The 16,741-nt window shown below is 38.6% G+C and overlaps 1 protein-coding gene across 26 annotated transcripts in view; it reads left to right on the top strand.

Moving 5' to 3' along the window:
• The window catches only part of DLGAP2 (DLG associated protein 2), a 463,300-nt gene extending 448,937 nt beyond the window's left edge, over positions 1-14,363 (top strand). For 24 of the 26 annotated variants that reach the window (XM_062626232.1, XM_062626227.1, XM_062626230.1 and 21 more), the window contains 4 exons: positions 5,116-5,207; positions 9,627-9,779; positions 10,600-10,617; positions 12,102-14,363. In XM_062626232.1, the coding sequence (XP_062482216.1) occupies positions 5,116-5,207; positions 9,627-9,779; positions 10,600-10,617; positions 12,102-12,320 (482 nt within the window). In that variant the 3' untranslated portion in view covers positions 12,321-14,363. The remainder of the gene's footprint in view (positions 1-5,115; positions 5,208-9,626; positions 9,780-10,599; positions 10,618-12,101) is intronic. The other 2 variants (XM_062626252.1, XM_062626226.1) reach the window with 1 other exon arrangement.
• Positions 14,364-16,741: the final 2,378 nt, after the last annotated feature.

Below are 16,741 nucleotides of genomic sequence, written 5' to 3'. Positions count from 1 at the left end.
CTCAAGGGTCCTGACTGGAGTTTTGGCTTTACATCCTGAAAATTGTGTTTGGCTCTTAGTGGTGTATCAGTGATGAAGAGAAAAACACTCTCAATTGTCACAAAGCTATTGAAGGCCAAAAGGGCCAGGACTCTGACACCTGCCTGTAAGCTCTGTGATGAGAGCAGGGAGGGGGAGAGCAGGCAAGCCCAGGGAGCTGCAGTGCCTGCTCACAACTTGTAGGTAACATCTAGCAGAGGGAAGCAGGAGACATGCTGAGCTTCTGAATGTCACATGCTTGGCTACTGAAGTATTTCAGTACATGGTTCAAAGGGAGAACAGCCACACAGTTTACTCTTATATAAAAATCCTAAGGTAGGTAAAAAAAAAAACAAACAAAACCAACCATAGTATAAAGTATGCCAGCAGAAAGAAATTTTGCTGGTATCATCTGCATTATGGTCAGGAGCTCTACTGGAATAGCTGGCATAGTAAAGTGAACTCTAGTGGGGGAAAATTGGCATTAGAGTGGGAGCTCAAAATATCACCCTCCTCTCCCCTTACCCCTTCATTCTGTGGATGCTGTATTTTTCCTTGGTAATACTTTGGCTTATATTTCCACAGTATTGCAAGGGCTTTAATAACAGAGCCAAAAAGTAACAGAAAACATAGAGTTAAATCTCCCATGCTTTGAGAACCCGCACCCTCCCGCCTCCTCCCACCCAAAAAAAAGCCTACAACTAATTTTAATATATTCATCAGTCATCCATAGAAGCTTTCTTAGGTGTTTGACCAAATACAAGTGATCCTTTAACCAAAGAGAAGTGATTGACATGATTTCCTAATGCTTTTTGCAAACCTGTCCTTCAGGAACTACTGAAATTTATATTTGGAATGTTGTGAATGACTGTAGAATGTCTTAATTCCCCTGGAACAGTCTTTAAAGTACCATAGTGTGGAATCCGATAATTTCTCCTAACATTTGTATTGCTCTACTCAAATTTTCTTCTCTTTGATCTCAGCTCCATTAAGGTAAGAAAATCTGCACCAAGTCCCATTGGTGTGCAAAGACTCCATTGCCTGACCTGCCCTCCAGAGCATTGCAAACTTGTAGCTGTGCCATCCTAAAATGTCATCTCACTCTGAATGTTATACATTTATTATTGCACTTACTTGCTGTGTTGATAGTAAGACATATATTTCTGAAGATTACTAATTTAGGTTTAGAGATTAGCCAAATATTATGCCATGCTTTGAGTTAGGAGGATAAACTAAATGCCTGCCAGTTTCAATATTTTTTCCAAGCACATATACTCTGATTGTTTGTGGGGAAATTTATTTAAGAGTATAGAAAAAAATGGAACAATCAAATGGAATGAAAATTTAAATTAAAACATGTCATTTAAATAAGCAGTAATGAATGCCAGAAGCAGATTTATCGTTAGTAGTTTCTTATTGCTGGTGCAGCAGTGGCACAATTGAGCAAAGCTTTTAACCTGTCAAGAATAGAGTTACAGCATAAGACTATAATCTTGATTCATCAACATAGATCTAGTTTTCCCCCCTCTACCTTTGTGATAAGAAACCATTTTCAATTACAAGATTTTGTAGCATTCCATAACCAATGCAACATATATATATATATATTACTTGCAATTTTGTAATACACTTATTGAAGGGGAAAAGACCCCATTGTGTTAATTGTGCATGTTGCATAGAGGCAATTTACAAAATCTCTATGCTGCATATAAATCCTGAGTCTGCTTCTACTGAAGTCACGGGCAGGGTTTTGTACGTTTTCAGAGTAGAAGCCATACAGGACCACACAACAAAAATGAAGTGCTTCATATGCTGCAGAGAGCAGAATGATTGTTGTGTGACTCTCCTCACGTTCAAGTAAATACAACATTATCTTAATGGAGGGAGGATATGGATTATATGAAAGTTATATATATTTGTGTGTGTTGGTAGATTTTATCCTCATTTATCTATAAGCAAATTCTTCTAGGCATTACCAAACATCTCAATTTCTCTAGCCTCTAACATACATCATTCTTTCATGGAGATAATCAATCTGCACTCATCAGCATAATTCCCCAATGCATGAAATTAATAACAAGGCTTTGGCTGTCTATTAACATTGTGCTAAAGATTATGAGTTGAAGTGTTTTAATATTTCAATTTAATTACAGCAAAGCAGAGTAGCATGAATATGAGAGATTGTAACTTCTATGTTTTCTTACATCTGATTTACTTATTGAAATGGAAAAAGATCTTTAGTAAATGGTCGGGCTGTAATTACAGATGTGTATTCACTGCTGTGACTCAGTGACACATGCAAGTAGCCCAGAACTACTCTTACATCCCCAACTGATGTGTATCACACACTTGGAGGTATTCCTGGCCAGACTGGATAGAGCCTTGGGTGACATGGTTTAGTGTGAGGTGTCCCTTCCCATGGCAGGAGGGTTAGAACTAGATGATCTTAAGGTCCTTTCCAACCCTATCTATTCTATGATTTTATGATTCTATGATCACACTAAGATGCTGCATTGCCAGTCTAAGTCTTGTCTGGTCTGACTGGGCTTTAAATCAGCAGGGTTTGTTAACATTCTCCTTCAGGATAATGAAGATAAAGCAAACATTTATTTAATATGGGGGTTGGGGTAACTGTGAGATTCACAAAAAAATTCTGTCAAGATCAACTTTTCTGCAGTTGGGCAAAAACCACTGCCTTTTATTCAGGCTATGCATTTGAGCTATGGACTATAAAATTCAGTGGAGGATACTAAAAATGAACTTTACTCACTCTGAAACAAGCACTACAATCATCAGCCTACAGAATCATCCTCAGTCTCTTTCTGCTCAGTGAACAGCTGAACACAGTGTGGAACAGGCAATGTCAGGGACCTGCTACAGCACAATTCCCCATCCTGGCAAAGAAGGGACTCAGACCCCATGCTGGGAGTTCATTTTATGTCCTGAGCTACAGAGCACCAAGGGGAAAGTGGAATACAAGGCTATTTGCCACTTAAGTCTGTGCCTTTATTAAAAATACTAAAAAACAAATTAAAACAATTTGTTTCAGATAGAATGAAACATTTATTATTCTTATTCTTATTATTATTATTTAGATTTTTGTATGTTTGTTCAGGTTTTAACACCCAAAACATTGCTTTCCATATACCAATAACTCTGTAAAAGAAGATGAGGGGTTTAGTGATCAAAAACCTCAAACAAATTAAAATGCTTTATTCCAGCTGGCCAGCAAAGCAAGGCAAAACCAAACCTCAGTGAATTACTCACTCAGCCCTGAACAACTTCACCCTTTCACAAAAAGGTGACACATGGGACTGATGATTTAGGCATACTGCTGTTTAATTTAATGATGCAGTGCAGCTGTACTGTTTGTCTAACAGAAAACGGAATAGAGTTTGAGAACCACAGCTCTACATGTTAACACATGTTTTGAAAGTTACAGAGTCTGTTTCTACAGAACTTGAGCCTAAAACTTCTGTGCCTAAAGCTTATCTCCTGCTGCTACCTGTGGTTAAGCAGATGTTTCACTAGTTTAGAGAAAAGCAACATAAAAACTTAATACCTCTAACAGAACTACTGTTTCCACATGCCATTCAGTCCCCACCCGTACTTATTCTAAATAACAACAAAATGTAAAGCCCTGCCAGAGTTGAATGTTTTCTGTATCACAGGCTGTAGATCCATTCTGCTGTGCTATCTGTATCTTCATTCCACCCTCTGCATCCTGTTTCAATTATCAATTTGTTTTCTTCCAATTAAATTAAAAGATGTCAGAGTAATTCCTGTCTCACACCTACCTCTGCCTCTCTCAGGCTTTACCTTAACTATTGTTTAAAGATCTGGAAGTTCTCCAGAAAAAAATCAGTTTTCTATTGAAACCCCAGCTTATAATGCTTTTTAAAGTTTTGCTTTTTTTCAGCTTAGAGATGGATGTGGAAGAAAGGAAGTGTAGGAAAGAACATGTAGGAAGGAAGTGTAGGAAAGTATATTGCTACCTACAAATTATGGTATTTATCCCAGCAAATGTGGGAGTCTAGGAGGAGTTAGATTCCTAGGGATAAGCCACTCCCCTTAGGCATTCCAGCCAGTAGAATGAAACAGGCATCTCCAGTAAAAGATTCAGCTCATCTGAAAGTGAGTGCCTAACATGGAGGAGCTGATGAGCTTGGATTGCTGATCATAAAGCACCCGGAAATGTTGATTTAGGCAGATGACTCTTGGAAGTAAAATCAAGTAAAATGAATTTTGTCCCTTTCTCCAATGCTTAGGCACACTGTAAATTGCAAGTTCACTGACAGTAGGGAAAGCTCAAGGTACTGTGGGGTCTGATCATGATCCAGCAAAGACCTGAAGCACTCATTTTTGTCCTACTTTGTTGGAAGCTCCTATGCTTAGGACTTTGTGTATTTCCCTGGATAGGCAACCTGTAACTGCTGATGCTGGTACCAAGACATGTTTCAGAGACATGATTCCTCTAAGGAGCTCATCCTTGTGGCAGGAATATCTTATGTTACAGTGTAATATATTAGCCCTACCCCCAGAACACAGCTCACCCAGGGATCATCCACACAAGTGAATGAAGTCATTTGTGACTACAGAACTAGAAGATCTAAAGTACATGTAAAGTGCTTTTTGACATTGGAGGGAACAGGCATCTAACTGATTCTTGAGGCAAGACTATTTCAACTGATTTCAGTTTACATGAGTAAATGTAAATGGAGGGGCAGGGGGTGTAATTTACTTTGAAATTTAAGGTTGTTCTCAAAAACATGAATGTGTGCTCACTTCAGGAATCTGTCTGTACTCCCTTTTCTGCTTCCTTAAGCAAATACAGTCTTAGCTGTTCTGACATAAATATATCATTTATTATTGCCAAAGAATAAGGTGCCTTTCCTATATCTCTCTCTTTTTCCAAAGAGTAAGAGCTTTCCTATATCTCCATCTTTTTCAGAAGTATTTTACATATATAATAGCAAGCAACAAAAACAAGTATTTACTTCCCTTATAAAATAAACAGTAATTTACATAATTTTTTAGCTGCATTTTGCATTTACTGCCAAAAAACACCTATGGGTAATAATTTGTCTGCATGCTTAGTCCTAGGTAAGATCCGCAGTGCTGTTGGAAGTGCTCAGCTCCTCATGTCTCAGAAATTCCAGCAATTTTATTGGCTTTGTCAGCAAAATCTGGTAAGTAACTGTGTCTGGCCATTCTTGAAGAGTTTAATGCTATTCATCCATAGATATTCCACAGAATATAACTAAATTTTAGAATTTACTATTTTTACATCAAAGGCAACAACAAAAACACATATAGTGTACCCAAACAGTAGCATTCTGAAATGTCATTTTCATGTCTCAAACTTTGTCTTACTGCTCCTTTTTTTGTGTTTTTTTTAATTTAAAGTATGTTGTTAGGATATTTTTTTATATATTTTTCCAAAAACCCTCGGAATTTCAGAATTTCAGCCTGGCTGTTTTGTCTTTTACTTTTTTCTGCCTTTATTGAGAATAAAATTAAAAAAAAAAGAGAAAGGAAAAAATGCAAATTTTCTGATACATAATATTGTGGCTTATTTTTGCAGTACCTAAAATAGTAGTTGTATTTCTGGTAATGAAGGAGAAAATTTTAGCACTACAGTAAGTGGAGAACAGTAAAATAGCAAATTAGGGGAGAATGCATGTTCCAGCTTTCTACCTGTCTGAAAATAGGACTGATCTTGGAAACAAGAATATAGATAATGTTAATAAAATTGGGTTTCGTAATTTGCATCGCCAATTATACATAAGATATCCTAGGGCTGAAAGAACAGATGCAGTCTATTCCTTGTGAGAGTTAACTGCTATTGTTCTGGAAGTGCATCAGAGACTAATTCAATTCTAAATGTTATCTTCATTAATATGACAGCAGCCATCCGTGATACACTCATTGTGGCAAGATGATACTAATCAACAGAAGAACGTAATTCATCTAACTACAGCTAGTGGTAGAGCACCTTTCTTTGGCTCACTTGGAAATCAAGTGTAATTTTCATCTTTTGACTGCCCTTACACCATTATGTATTAAAAGGGCTGAATTCTGTTGCGTGCATGATATCAGACATGACCTCTATGTCTGGTTAGATACATTTCTTTACATGCTAGTATTTGCCACATAACTTCTTAAGGCAAAATGTTAATTCTTCATAAACCTACTTGTTACTTCCCATCCATAAAATTAAACGTCCAGAATTCCTGAAAATGCAATCAAATATTACTGAGAAAGTCATGCCAAAAATGTCCTACTCTCTGATAGAAAATGGTAAGATATATGGTCCTCATTAGGAAAGAATCCAATTATCCACTTCAAAGACTCTGTCAAAACAAGAATTTTAATAGCTGTTACAAAGTGACAGAGGAAATATGCAACGTCAGGCAAGCAGGAGATGACCACTTTTGAAATATGAAATACATTATGTCTGCTCCCTATCTAGTCATTTGTTTCACAGCGAAAGGAGGAAATCTTCATCAATGTCTAAAAGTTTCTCACTGCAAATTTCAAAGTGCCCTCCGTTACCTGATTGATTAAGCTATGCAAACTAAGATTTGGAGAGCCTAACCTCCTCTCCACTTCATTTATCTTCAAGTGAGTCCAGTACTTGTGCTCAAGAGCATTACTGTAATAACAAGGGCAGCTCCTGCTCAGCACGGCTGTCAGAGGTTTGGAAGCACGAACAATTCATTACAGCAAAAGCAATAGGAGCACATTGAAAAATCTACAGTTTTGCAGACAACATGACCAAAAAACTGGCAAGATTTTATTTCTCTCATTCTTATTTGGATAATAAACCTCTGAACTCCGTAACAGCAGCTTTATCCTACTCTGAAGATGTAGGCTCTGAATATTCCTTAGCTTCATTAAATCAGCAATGGGCTCTGCAGAAAGCAGCAACTGCAGAACTAGACTTTTATCTCATTCATGTTTTGAGGCTTTTCTTCCTATGCCTATCAGCTGAGTTTGTTGTTAAATAGTCACTTAGTGAGCAGGCTTTATATATGCTCCTAAGGCAGCATCTCTGTGCCCCACAGTAGCGCTGCCAGATAGCACCTTTCCCCCATTTGAAAACATGTAGCACTTACAGGACTACCACACAGCAGTTTCTCTTAACACTGTTCAACAGCAATAAGCATAAAAGTAGGACAAAGAACAATGGTGTTTACTTATGCCAATTCAAAATGCAGCAGTAGTTTAGGAAGAGGAATATACTTACTTCTACTGAAATTTAACCAGGAAACTCGCCCATCATCTATGGACTTTTTCTAAAGGGTCATGGGATCTTCAAGTGACACATTTGATTATGTTGTGGGTTAAGATTTCTTACCAAAGATTTTCGCTTAGGGTAAATCCATAGAAATATAGGCTTTGATGAAGTTGTTTTTAAGAATCTGGCTGGCTGTCTCCTGCAGCGTACTGTTCCACTAACTGCTGGAGAAAAAAAAAATCACTACTCCCTTCTGCATTATTCACATTATCTCTTGTAACACCCTGTTTTTAATTTGACATACCCTCCTCCATACACTCTAGTCAGCACAGATCCTGCTCAGCTCGTGAGGTCATCACTCAATATGTCATGGTGCTGGGCAAAAACAGAGTAGCTCAAGCACCTGCTAGATACTGCTAGGCTTTAAGTGCTTTAGGCTTCCTTCAGAAGGAGGGCTGCAGACCTGAATTGCAAAGAAGGTACAAACAAATTAGCAGCTTCTGAGAAGGAACTGGTTTAAGCCAATCTTTTCAAAACTTAGTTAGCTGTAATAGTAATCATTTGCGCCAGCGTTTACCCATGGTCTGCGGATCCATAAGAAACAGCAGCAGGAGGCAGCCCTCTTGTGTCCACGCAATGCATGGCACACTCCTCTGCAAGCAGCTGCGCTGGAGGTTGCGATCTTCCCAAACACAATGAGCAGAGTGGGGTGAACAGAGGTACAGGAAAGCAATTGGCCTTGATTCAGAAGGCAATGACATTTCAATGAGTGGCATAATTTCATGACTGTTTAGAGGAAACTGGGAAGAGGAAATGAGAAGACCAGGCTGGAGAGAACAGATTGCAATGTAAGATATAATGTTATGGGACTATCCTGGCAGATTTCGTACAGAAAGTCAGTTCCTGAAGCCTGAGATGTTGACCTCTGTAGAGTAACTAATACACTGACATAAATTTTAAATGGTTTTGGAGCAAATTGGGATCTACCCAAGTAAGTTGGTTTTGAGGAACACTAATCTAGAGATGTATCATGTTTCCCAGAAGTCTGTTATAATCTATATGGACAGGTCTGCTGAGTCCCTGAAGCTTCCTAGGAAAAGGAGATGTTCTTCTAGTGAAGAAGACTTCTAAGTGGATAGGTTTTTAGGCTGCTTCTTGGCCCAGATTCCTAAAAGGGTTTAGGTATGGGTCACACTTCATGTTGTAGTGCCCAGCTCCAAAGTACTCAGCTCCCACAGTGGCATCTGCAAACCCAAGTTTGAGTAGCAAGCCCTAGTTTAAGACCCTAATATGCAAGGGAGAAATTCAACAGAAATTCTGACTTACCTGACAGGTTTTAGGCAACTATATGGAGTTGTACTGAATATCTAAAACACTTCTTTGTCCACTACATTTGTGAAAGATGGGGTACATAGCCTTGCTTCAGCAATAACACCAGTGTTTCTAACATGGTAAAATAGTCTTTACAGCTTTCACACAGAAAAGGGGAGATGCAGAGTCCCTTTGGCCTGATTTTGACTCCATCCATTCTGTAGACACTTTAATGGCTCCCTTCTGCACTGAAAGGGAAGAGACATTTCTCCATCATCTTCACAGAGGTGTTGACCAGTTAAGCCCTATTTCATTAAAATGACAAAGCTGTCTTCTTGAACAAGTACCAATACAGAGAACAGGGTTAAGTCTGCATACAAAATTGTCTTTTTTATCCAGAACTGATACCAGGTTAATGGTCAAATGGAGGTTCACCTTGCTAATTGTTACCACCATTGTTTGTTCCATTAAGTCTTGTGCACATAGCGCCACTTAATTGCAGTACCTGTGTGTAGTGTTTCCCAATGCCTCAGCATGATTCGACTCTATGGAGAACAAAAGTCTACCATCCCCCATCAAAATTCCATGCCTTATGTATACATTTGAAAATGCAAAACAATGTAAACATTGAATTCAGCATAAGCTGACTACTTCTTCAAGGCATTATTTTACCTTCTGATCAGCTACCATGAATGCAATTTTTAACCAGAAAGGCTTCAGGCTGTCTAGAATACGAACCACGTTCCCTTTTCCTTTAATAATCACCAGGCAGAGGCTTGCTTGCTCCTATTTAGGAATGCAGGTCAGCACAGCATATGGTGCTAAGGAGCTTCCCGTGCTGCATGGAATCAGGAATGCTAGCGTAAGACATCCAACTCATTCATTTTTGGGTTGTGTAGGAGGCACAACTTTCCAGTCACAGCTCCAGGCTGTAAAGTGCATGTAGACTTAGCACTGAGCAGTACTGTAGCAATGTAATCTGGCGTGATGCCTTTGCTGCCTCAAAGCATGTTGCTTAAAGCCTTCTGGTTTATTCAGATTGTCTCTTTTGTGACAGGACCCGAGTGCCATGCCGAGGCCAACTTCCCAGGACCTAGCAGGTTTCTGGGACTTATTGCAGCTCTCAATTGAAGACGTCAGCATGAAGTTTGATGAACTGCACCATTTGAAACTCAATGAATGGAAAATAATAGAATCACCTGAAAGGAAGGTAAGCAGACCATGGACAATACCATTTACTCCCCATTTGTAGTCCTGCAGTCTCCTTGTCTTAAATACAACAGTGAATACAATAGGTTTCTAACTCCAGAAAGTATCTAATTGGTACGGCCCAATTTATACGTGGAAACCTTCATCAGATGTGAGGGTTTTTTTCTTTTTAACAATGATGAGCTGAATTGTGTAACAAATAAAATGGATTTTACTAAGTTAGTTTGCTCCGTAACACTTTTGTTCAAATTACTTAGATTTGCATTCTAAAGACTAGAACTTAAATATGTCCTGATTAATTCAGAATGAGGACAACAGCCCAAGAATCCAATCAAGGTAAACTCAGCACTGTTCTACATTTGGGGCAGCTCAAATCTGAGCACTACACTGTTTAATCCTGCCTGCACGACACAACTGATACTGGAACAGGACTGAGTTAAACGCATGTGGCAAAACATAGCACAAGTCATACTAAGTCTTGGCCCACAAAGACTGGGGGACAGAGAGTCATTCCTGCACATCTGCCCTAAAACTCCACCACCTGGGAGACACCCCAGCCACGATGCTTACAAACCGAAGGCGGCATATTGCCCACAAAAGCAATGTAATTCTGAAACTGTCTTCCCCTTTCTAGAGCTCAGCCCCTCACCTTGATTATCCCATTATCCTTCCTGATTATTTTATCAGTCAGATGAAGACAGCATTTGGTTTGAGTCAGTACTGTTGGCCTCAGGTGAATACTTGTTTGGTTTGGGAGGAATTAGGAGGCATTTTGACAACTTTTTCATTTCTTCATGCTCCTCTTGGATTTTAATTTTCAGCCAACGGGTTGGTGGATGGTGAGTTTGCAACTCTTGCTTACTAGTGACAACTGGAAGTAAGAAATTATTATAGTGACAGCAACAGTGATGTTCCTAAGAGGGAAATTACTAAAAGTGAAGGGAAAAAAAAAGAAAAAAATGATGGGACAGCAGGAATGGAGCCGTTATGTTCCTGTCTGAAAACAGGAAACAAAGAAAATTAATGCTGGAAGAGATGGCTGTCATGGGGAATAGCATCTTAGGCTGCTGCACTGTTCCTATTGAGATGAGACTGTAGAACTCTGTTCTTAAATAACATTAATTATTTAGACTTGGCTAAAGCATTTTGGCAATAGACTCGGAATTAGTTTAAAAAAAAAAAGACCGAACACTGAGCAGTGTAAACCATAGGTGAATCAGTTCCATTTTTGTATTATTTGAATCCTGCTGTGCATCAAATTAACTGTGTTCTCCATAAGGAACAGCCCATACTCTGGACTATTGCTATTACTCTAAGAAGTGATATAGCAATCGATCATAATAACAATACTGTACACATGAAGTTGTGGAGTCTCCATCTTTGGAGCTATTCAGTCCAGTATTAAATATAATGTTGAAAAACCTACTTTAACTTCAAAGTTGCATCTAATTTCAAGTGGGTTTTGAATACGGGTTGTACAAGATCACCTCCAGACATCCCTTCCAATGAAAAGTATTCCATGATTCTACATCTGATTCTATGTTATCTTTTTCAAGGCTCTTATTTCATATTTCACCATCTAAATGGAGTAAAATATCAATTTCATACTTCAAAACAATTCTTCATTTCAAATCTGCAGAGCAATTTACAGCTACTTTGGTACCAAAATCTTCTGACTCTCACTTTGTAATTTGATAATTCTTCACTATAATTTTCTTTTAAATGGTCCAGGCTGGCAAGCAGAACAATTAGCCCAATGTTCCCTCTCTGGCTGGTGGTTGCATGTTTCCATTCAGCAATTCATGGAGGAGACTAAACTAATACACAGCTGCTATCTCATATCCAGCTGAGCCTAAACTCAGTATGATTAATTTAATTAAACATGCTGTCCTGCTAATCTTAGACAGTCTTTTCATTTGATCAGACCACACAGATGCGCTGAATTCTTATTGGAGAGCCAGTGTGTGTTTCTGTTTATAATGGATGTAATAATGTGTCAGCTAAAATTAAAAATTCATAAATTCTTATGAAAGGGAGGTATGTAGATTGCATGTGCCGGATACCTGCAAGGCCAGTAGAAGAAGTTTTTTAGAAGGCACAGGACTGCAGAATTTGTGATGGCTGCTGAAACAACAGGGTGTTGCCAGTGTCCCTAGTGCAGATAGCTATTCATCTAACCTATTAGTCAGCTGACTGGAGAGCACAACTTGAGCATGCTTGATGTATGTAGCCAGTATTTTGCATTTCATGTCTTTGATTTGCATGCTCTACTGACAGTATCTTCTGCACGCAGTTCACCCTCAGTTTTAATACCCTGTTGCAGGAAGAAAGAAAAGTTCCTCCTCCTGTACCAAAGAAGCCCCCAAAAGGAAAATTCCCTATCACAAGAGAAAAATCTCTGGACCTACCGGACAGACAGCGACAAGAAGCTAGAAGACGGCTAATGGCTGCTAAGAGAGCAGCCTCTTTCCGGCAGAATTCAGCCACAGAGCGTGCAGACAGCATCGAGATATATATCCCAGAGGCTCAAACCCGGCTTTAAAGACAGAATGCTGCAGAGTTCCTTTTTTAAACAAATGCTTGTACAGTTTGTCACTTACCTGGTAATTTTTGTCTCATTCTCTCCACTAAATATGCCCTTGCTGTTGTGTTCTTTGTGCCATAAGCACAGTGGAATGCTTTTGATTTCCTCAGAATTTGCTGAGCTCACCGCAAGAACGACTTCTTTTTGTATTTATTGTCTGACTTACAATCAGCTACAATGGATAGGGCTTGTCGAGACCTGACTTATCCAATATATTCTCAGAGGACAACAAGAAACACCTCTTGAGATGGAACCCAGCTTACTTTTTTGTTATTTATATTTTTATAAAATGTGTGATAATTAGGGATAAGAATAACAAACTATAAATGGGTGCATCTCACCATTCACTAGAGGCATTAGCTAATCCAAGTAGAAGGTGCTACAAATGTAAAGAGCAGGAAAGAAAGAACCCATTTATCTCTCTGACCTCCAGTTTCTTTTCCTAGAACCCAGCTAACATATTTACCCATGTGCTCTGCCACTCTTCTCATCTTTGTTACTGCAGAATAACATTAGGCCTCTCATGTCATGTCAAGTTTCTGGAGATGAACAGGGATATCCAGCCACTAAAACTCCAAAGTTCATCAGAAACCAAGAAGCGTACAAGTCTGGTGGTGGTGGGAATGCCCACTGAGAAACGTTTGCTGTTAGCAGTATAACGACACTCTGAAATGTAAGCAAATTTATAATGCAAGAGGACTTGAGTGATGGGTGAAAGGAAAACGGAAGCCTTAAAAAGTTAGATCTTCTGTAGCAAGATGTGTAAAGAAAAAGTTATACTCGCTCCTTCGGAACACTCATTGCATTTTTAACAGTTCTTTTCTGTGTTAACCTTTATTTTATAAATGTTCTCTCTTTCATTTCAAGAGCTGTGCTACATGGAATATTTCAAATGCTCACAATGTTCTAACAATTGAGTTTCCAGGGTATCCTTGAGAAAAAAAAAGAAAAAAAAAAATCTTGCTTGTTTAAAATGCCAGTTGTGATGTTGTAAACAGTTTAAGAAATATGAATGTGAGTGGTAAGTATATCTAAGTTTAAATGGTTATGTTAAGGTAAAGGTGAACTGTGGTTTACAGCTGTATTTTTTTTTTAGAACTATTTTTCTATGCAGTATCATTTATGGCAAGAAGAAGCTTCTTGCTTGCTTCAGACATAAAAAATAAAAAATGTGGTTGAAGAGATAAGTAATTTCCAGTTATGGAATATAGGAAAAATCATATATTTTTGAGCCTCACATTGTCAGAAGAGAGAAGTGGTAACTGCCACAGGTAAGAGGCTTTAATTTAAAACAAATTAAGACAGAATTATTCCACTTCACCTACCTTCCACAGCAACTGAGCAACCCAGCACTTAGAAGTCTTCAGGTGAAGACGCAATAAGACGAGAATCCCACAGCCCCCAATTCCAAGGTTTGAATCCTACTGAGCACTACTTTAGGTCAAAACAGTTCAAACCCAGTGAGACAGACAGCCCCAACTACCACATCCCCTGTATTTCTGCTGTAACAAATGCAATGTATTTAGCCATAGGCAGAACAGCTATTTAATTCTACTCAAGCACTTTGGTTCTTCACCTGATGAGCACTTTAAATCTGAATCCCATGCACCCTGCAGCCCGATGGATGACTGAAAACATGAAGTATTATAGGTTATGCAGATCTGACATTGCTTCAAATCTGTTTTGGTTTGTTTTGTTTAATTTTTTCTTTTTCCTTCTCTTTTTTCCTACAGTGTGTAGTATTAAGCATGAGTTCTGTCTTTGGAGCACAGCTGATAAGGCATGTTTAGCTTCAAGATATGAATTTGTAGAGATGAAGTTTTGAGAAATTTCTGTGAGGAGAAAACCCTCTAAATCGAGCCTGATATCTGGTATATACTTTACCAAATAGCCTTAAACTATATTTGGAAGCAAAAACCAAGACGAATGTATATCCTTCCAAAATGCAAAAAAAAAAAAAAAAAGGAAAAAAAAAAGAATAAAAAAAGAAAAAAAAAGAAATCCCTGAGGTATTCTTCTATAGATGAAAACATTATATTTCCCATCCCTCCTGTTTTCAAGGCATTTTCTATTAAGGAAAGAGCTGAATCCTAGGTAGTGTACAATATCGATGCTGCTTCCTGTATTTGTTGTACTAGTTTAAATAAAAATGTACCTGCAGACATTGGCATCTTTAATCTTGGAAACTGATGTCTTATTCAAAGTGGAGCTGCTAAGTAGGAATATCCACACAAAACTAAAGCCAGTGTCTTTCCTAGATTCAAGAAATTTAAAATAGACACACACCCCTATACATACATGGCAGCTGATAGGTATTGTCTAATTTTCCTGTACAATTCAAGGAGAAATCACACTTGACTTACTCGCTTGAAAATCCCCACTTACAGCTCTGGGTCATGGGATTAAGACAAGCTGTATTTGATCCTGCCACTAATCAGACTTTATAAAGACAAATGGTAAAAATAACAGATTACAGATAAGCTTAGATCCCAGCTGACCTAATAATGCTGCCTTGGGGCAGTCCATGTAACTCCTTATTTTAGAATCATATTTTGATAAGGTTCTTTATGTGTTGAAATTTTATTGGTTGTTCTCTGGCAAAAATAGGCCTGCGTGAATGATGTCAGCCCATTTCCGATGCCATTATGGGAGAAATGTTCAATATAATCTTTGCATATCTTTGATTTCTGTTGGTTCTGCCTTTGTCCCCCCAAAAGAAAAAAGAATCAAATGTTAACTAGATGCCTACTGAAAAATCTGATGTTATCTGTGCATGTTACATTTCAAAGTGCAATATATTAAACTGTTGTACAGGTAACATTCTATCATTAAAGGCAAATAAGCCATTTCAATTTACATGTTGTACATCTGGTTAGTTTAGAAAAATAACATTATGCTTATCATACTTGTGTTGCAAATAAATCAAAGTCAAATTGCTTCAGTCCCTGACATGAGAAACACAGCACGTGGTATCCTAATATACGTATAAACAGATCAATTGTAATCTGACCACACATCATAAAAATGTAATTCATTTACAGAACCAGCGTAGGAGGAACATAAAAATAAGTGCAAAGATAGAAAGTGGAATGCTTTCTACTAAAGAGACTTCTTGGTGTAGACCCACACAGAACAGCTGGATATAACAAAATAGTCCAGTGTTTAATTAAATACTAATTGGACTGATATATATTTTCACAGATAAAAAGTATAGAAAGTCTTTGTTCATTTCTTCATCACCTGTGAAACACAAGTATAATAAACAGAATTATGACAATTTAAATAAAGAAAAAGACCTGACTGATAAAATTGTTGATATTCACCATACTTATTTTTGCTTTGTGTATTTTTTTGGATTTAAAATTCTTTGTAAATTGCTGAAGTACATTATCAAGTGGTTTGTTATTTCATGTTGACCTGATTAGAATGGCCTTTGGCAGCGTGCAGAGACTAATAATGTTGTACAGTTTAATACCAAAACCTGACATTTTAATTCATGCTTGAACCTTGTCACTATGACAGATTTGAGATCAATCAGGAAGGAATTAAAGCGTGCATAGGAAAGTGTGTGGATTTCATATATATGTATAAAATACACCTCATATAATGGAAATTATTTGTTTTAAAATAAGCCCATGTCCTGCTGTATCAGTAAATTAGTACTCCAGTTTCATCTTCTTCAGCATTGCATCTACTATGAAGTGAGGGATTGCTCGGTCTTTGGGTGGTTTTGCAAGAAAAAGAAGTAACTGCTATATTATGATGTGCCATTCATGACCTGCAGTCTCCTCCTGCCCTGATGGAGCTATGCCCCTGAGAGGCTCCTGGCCCCATGTGCCGTGGGCAGCACCACCGCTCCCTGCCAGGGCCTCCCCAGGCAGGTCCATCTCAGCCCCCCTCGCCAGCAGCAGCATGCCTCCAGATCAGCCCATCTCAGCCCTTTGCATTCAAAGCCTTGAGCCTGCTCTGCCTGGTTGGTGGGTTTGACGTCCTCCTCGACATTTCAGTGTTCGGGCTGGGGGCAAGGAAGCACACTGGGGGCTGACCCATCAAGCGGTGGTTTGTGCATGTTAATTTGAGGTCTGAAGCTGGTTTGGCAGCCCCAGGTGTCAAGCTGTGTGCGTTGAAAAGCTGTGAAATCCTGTGTAGCAGGAGCCTCAGTATTAGCTTAAATGAAACGCGAAGCAGCAGTACTCTCGTTATTCTTCCCAGAGCATCTTACGATGTTTGCACCTGCATTTGAACTGTGTTCAAGGTGAGGCATATCAGCAAATCCCCTGATGTCTAGTGAGTTGCTTCCTGGTGTATGACAGGTTGTCACATTTATACAGTGCCTTTCATCCAGAAGGATCTCCAAGCACTTTATTAGCCAGCACACA

Source organism: Pezoporus occidentalis, unplaced genomic scaffold (genome assembly GCF_034315485.1).
Source record: "Pezoporus occidentalis ecotype Australia unplaced genomic scaffold, CSIRO_AGI_Poc_V1 ctg29, whole genome shotgun sequence".
In the NCBI taxonomy this organism is placed as follows: Eukaryota; Metazoa; Chordata; class Aves; order Psittaciformes; family Psittacidae; genus Pezoporus; species Pezoporus occidentalis.
This window is presented reverse-complemented; position numbering and strand designations above follow the sequence as displayed.